Source organism: Gymnoscopelus microlampas (genome assembly GCF_963454915.1).
Source record: "Gymnoscopelus microlampas genome assembly, chromosome: 6".
In the NCBI taxonomy this organism is placed as follows: Eukaryota; Metazoa; Chordata; class Actinopteri; order Myctophiformes; family Myctophidae; genus Gymnoscopelus; species Gymnoscopelus microlampas.
In genome coordinates, this window is record NC_139943.1 from 12504947 (window position 1) to 12509946 (window position 5000).

Genomic DNA, 5000 nt, shown 5'->3' on the forward strand with positions numbered 1-5000 from the left:
TGTGTGTGTGTGTGCACTATGCTTGTGTGGTCCAAATGTCCCCACAAGTAAAGTAGAATATGGGAAATAGACAAGAGAAAATGGTTGGGGTTGTGGTAGACATTTAGAGGTTAGGTTTAGGGATTAGGGTTGGAGTTATGTCTGATTTAATATCAACATGCTCGAAACGCGCCGCACTGTAACTGGTGCGACTTGTGAGCATATACAGTATATGGGCTATTTTTCGGCTATTTGTCAAGAGTTATAGGCTGAAGCGTAAAGTGGGCTGTTAAAGCGCCACCATGAGGCTGACTGGCTGACTTTTTTTTGTATGTAGGCCACTGGACTACGAACCTCCCCTCCTAGTGTTGTAACTGCAGCCCTTACGGTTTCCGAGAGAAAAATACTTGAATGTGAGTTTTCGCATTTTCCCATTCAAGCCAATGGGGAAAAAATAAATTAATATAAATTAAACAATACAACATGTCACTTAGCAAAATGGAAGCACACGATTCCCGATGAAGCCGGTCGATTTGACATATGGCTTGAGTGTGTGCCGCGAAACACAAAACTGTGGGAGGAGTAGCGTGCCAAACTTTGGGTTGCTCTAGAAAGGTAGAATAGACCAATTATTTGTTTACCAACATTGAGACTGAACACACAGGTGATTGTTTCATGCAATCAATTCCCAACATACTGTAGGGTGCGTTCGGAATTACAGCAATGAGCGCACTGGCCAATACAAACTAATAGGCGAGTGCGCTCCGGTGCGCAATTTTCCGAACGCACCCTCAGTGCCAGACCTGTGCGCGCAATACCGGTTCTTATCGCTTGCAACCAGAGTGACGTCGTCTGTTAAGGGGTCTATAAAGAAAGTCGCCCAAGTACTATAGTGTGTTGCCCTTTCGGGCAACCACACTAAATAGTCTATGGCACCTCTGGGCGACTGAAATTCCCCCTCGGGATCAATAAAGGTATCTATCTATCTATCTAAGTAGTAATACAAACGTGTGTTTGTGTATGTGCACGCGTGCGTGCGTGTGTGTGTATGGCACTCACCGCTCCCCAGACGCCGACCTGCCAGGAGGCGCACTCGGGCAGCTCACAGGAGCCCACGGTGGGGGGCTTGCTGGAGGGGTCACACAGGTGCTCCGCCAGCTTCTCCTCTCCCAGCACTGCTACAGTGCACGACACCTGCCTGTGTCTCATCCCCTTCCCACATGTCACCATACACTGGAGAGAGAGAGACCATTAAAAGGTTAAAATGTTAAACTTTCAACTGAAAATGTACTTATTTGTAAAAAAAAAGAAGAAAAGAAATGGTGCCTCTGGAATCAATGTATAATGACACAAAGCACTGTAACAAAATGATAAACATACCACATAGTCTAACTCAAGTGGATGGCAGAGTCCATACCACAACTGTAATGATGACAGTGGTGAAATTTATCTATACTGTAGATATAGATATAGTGCTTGATGAGGACTGTCCTTAACACTATAGGTTGGCACGGGACAACATTAAACAGATGAAAAATGCTTGTGGGGTCCAGAGCTTGTGTCTAAATAATAAACTACATTGGAACACAGGTTCACAGGTGGGGGGGCAGGGGGCAGTGTCTCACCTCGCTCCACTCGCTGGGGAACCACTTGGGACAGGGCTGGTCGTTGCAGGGTTCAGAGACCAGCCTCTGGTACTCGCTGCAGTCCCGGTCCAACAGCCTCCTGCCCAGGTTGTTCATACAGTAGGACTCTCTGGTCCGACTGCCACGCCCACACGTCTTAGAGCACTGCAGAAACACAACGCAACACACTTAACCACGACAACACGTCTTAGAGCACTGCAGAAACAACACAAAACTCTTAACCACGACAACACGTCTTAGAGCACTGCAGAAACAACACTAAACACTTAACCATGACCACACGTCTTAGAGCACTACAAAAACACAACAAAACACTTAACCACGACCACACGTCTTAGAGCACTGCAGAAACACAACAAAACACTTAACCACAACAACATGTCTTAGAGCCCTGCAGAAACATGTTGACGACACCGGTTCGGTTCATGACCGGTCCGATTCCCGCCCTTTCAATCTGCAATGTCGACACTGCTGAGTTGGCAGAACTCGCTCCAATCAGGCAGTCCCTTCCCTTCTCAACTTTTTTTTTAAATCTCGTTTTCAATGTTTTTAACTTTCAACCTAGAGTTCACTATTTTGGGCACATTATAGGCAAAAACGTTAAAGAATCTTCACAAATTACACCCCCCCCCCAAAAAAAAACAAAATAAATTTCATCTCAACCTGAGCTTGTACACATGGTAAGCTTGTAGATCGGCTATTTTTGCGTCGCACAACGAACTACAGTCTATCGAACTACCCAACACATTGAAAGAATGACACAATGGTACCCAGTGCATTAAAAAGTGACACCAAGGGGTCCAGAACAAGAGGCCCCGTCCCGTATACAGTACGTGATGAGTTGAGAGTGAGAATGCATTGTAATAAACACAAATGAGCAACATAAATGTAATGAGCAGCAGCAGCATCTTCCTCGTACCTGTGACCAGGCACTGTACTGCCAGCTCTTCAGCAGACAGTCCCCGTGGCAGGGCTCCCTGGTCTGGGGTTTAGAGAGCTCCCCGCACGTCCTGGCCTCCGCCCTCTCACTCTGCCTCTTCAACTGGCTGTACTTCATGCACTGGACGTCCAGGCTGCGGTACCCGGGGCCGCACTTAGCCGAACACTCGCTCTTCCCTGCCACATGCCACCTGCAGGGGGCAGTATAGGAGGGGGGCGGGCGGAGAAAGACAAAGTAAGGATGGTCTGTGAATTGTGAGATGTGGTATCTGTATGTATGTATGTATGTATGTATGTATGTATGTATGTATGTATGTATGTACAGTATAGTCCTTTGAATATCTCGAGAACTATTCATCCCATCGATTTCACACTTCCACTGCACTCACTTCAGTTCTCAGCAATAGGCTCCAGCAGCCGGTTTGAACTGGAAACACATGTGTCATATGTGTTTCCGGTTCAAACCTTCTTCTGAGCCAATTAAATGAAGCTATGGGAAAATAAATAATTGGAACAGGTAACAGGTATGCTAGTCTGGAATCCAGACTGATTCGCTCCGTTCAGCTGACTTTTTTCTTTTCTCAGTCTGGCAAGCATCCTATGTGCAAGGGGTGTTCTCGGACGCCCAGGCGCCCGAGGATTCTGATTGGTCTGTGGGCGGGGCAGGACCAGAGCCTTCCAATGAAATATGGTATGTGGGCGGATCGGAGCCTTCCAATATAAAATGTGTGCCTACTGTACGTAACAGGTGACGTAAGGAAACAGAGAGAGTTGTTCTGGAGACGGCCAGACTGAGATATGAAGTGGAGAAAAAAAAGTCAGCTGAACGGAGCAAACCAGTCTGGATTCCAGGCTACAGGTATGCCACCTTCTGAAAAAAGACTGGGACTACAGTTATGCACAGAGCTGCAAAGATAAGATAAGAAATACAATATACAACCTACAATATACAATAATAATAGTATATAGTTCTAGATAACAGCTCTTCTGGTCAGCAATACACCCACCAAGTGTGAGGTCGATCGGGTGAATAGTTCTCAAGATATGCAAAGGACAAAAAAACAGATAGAGATTCCTAGAAATTATACAGATAGATTGACACGCAGAAAACGCAGCTGGCCTGGCGTTATTGCACAGTCAATACTTTGCGTCGTGTCAATCAGCGCGTTAAGGTGTCGATACCCAGCATTGGCCGGATTTTGTGTGGGCGAAACAGGATCTCTTTCTCCCTCTCTGGTTTGTTATGTGGGTGAAATGCCCTCCCTCGCCCTCTCCCTCACACTCTCTCTCCCTCTCCCTCACACTCTCTCTCCCTCTCCCTCTCTCTCACTCTCAACCTCACTCTCTCAGCTTGTTAAAGGTTTGGTACCCAGCATTGCCCGGCGGGTTATCATGTGGTTGAAATAGGCTCTCTTTCTCACCCTGACTCTCTCTCTCTCTCTCTCACTTTGCCTAACAACAGCGAATATGGATGTCGGGGCATGTCCATATTTGGGCCCGCCCACCCGCCACAGACAGACAAACAGACCCACAACTTAAACGTTATATAGATGTACAATGCGTGAGTGCTGTGGGGCTGTAGGCAGCGTGTGTGGGTGCGTGTGTGTGTGTGTGTGTGTGTGTGTGTGTGTGTGTGTGTGTGTGTGTGTGTGTGTGTGTGTGTGTGCGTGTGCGTGTCCGTGTGTGCGTGTTTACCTGAGTTCACAGTCAGTATTGCAGGGCTCAGCGACAGCACCGGGACGAGGTAAATGTTCACAGCGTTGTTCCGACACCTCCAGGTGGTCACTCTTACGCACACACACCGCCTTGCGTCTTCGCTCGCCTACACACACACACACACACACACACACACACACACACACACACGTGTACGCACAAACACCCACATTTACACAAACAAACACAGGCAAGGTTCGAATTAAGAGCAACATCTGGCGAGCAGCTCGCTTGCCAGCGAGATCGCATTTCCTCCCCATGTAACAAGTCCGATCAGCTTTCTGACATGCAGTCCTCTGGCACACAGACTTAAGGGATATATACTTAGTTTGCTTTTGCAACCTGGGGTCGCGGCACCGAAAATAGGCAATCTAAAAGCTCACTGTGCGTCACGAATGCGACGCACAGTGAGCTTTTAGATCGCCTGTTTTCGTTGCGCGACACGGCGGAGCAAACTTTAAGTATAAATCCGGCTTTAGGGTGACTGTGGCTCTCTCAGAACCTCGGGATTACGGCTCTTTTCCCAGGATCCGGCTAATAGCGCCGTGCGCTCTGATCCACAGGAAGGCTCGCTAGGCTGCCGCCAGAGGGGAGGTTTAACACGGCTCACTAGGGGTTAAGGGCCGAGCTCAGGGGGTGCAGGGGGATGCCGGCGGGGATGCCGGCAGGGTCACCGGCGGGGCTTCATAGACAGTAGAGAGAGTGAGTGTGTGCGCGTCT

At 48.2% G+C, this 5000-nt stretch overlaps 1 protein-coding gene across 1 annotated transcript in view; it reads right to left on the reverse strand.

Annotated features, from left to right (window-relative positions):
- Positions 1–5000, reverse strand: part of LOC311047672 (A disintegrin and metalloproteinase with thrombospondin motifs 20) — a 159128-nt gene that overhangs the window by 61199 nt on the left and 92929 nt on the right. The window contains exons 19-22 of the mRNA XM_084060470.1: positions 4260–4386; positions 2545–2755; positions 1605–1769; positions 1039–1212 (exon numbers count right to left, since the gene is read on the reverse strand). Of these exons, the coding sequence (XP_083916596.1) occupies positions 1039–1212; positions 1605–1769; positions 2545–2755; positions 4260–4386 (677 nt within the window). The remainder of the gene's footprint in view (positions 1–1038; positions 1213–1604; positions 1770–2544; positions 2756–4259; positions 4387–5000) is intronic.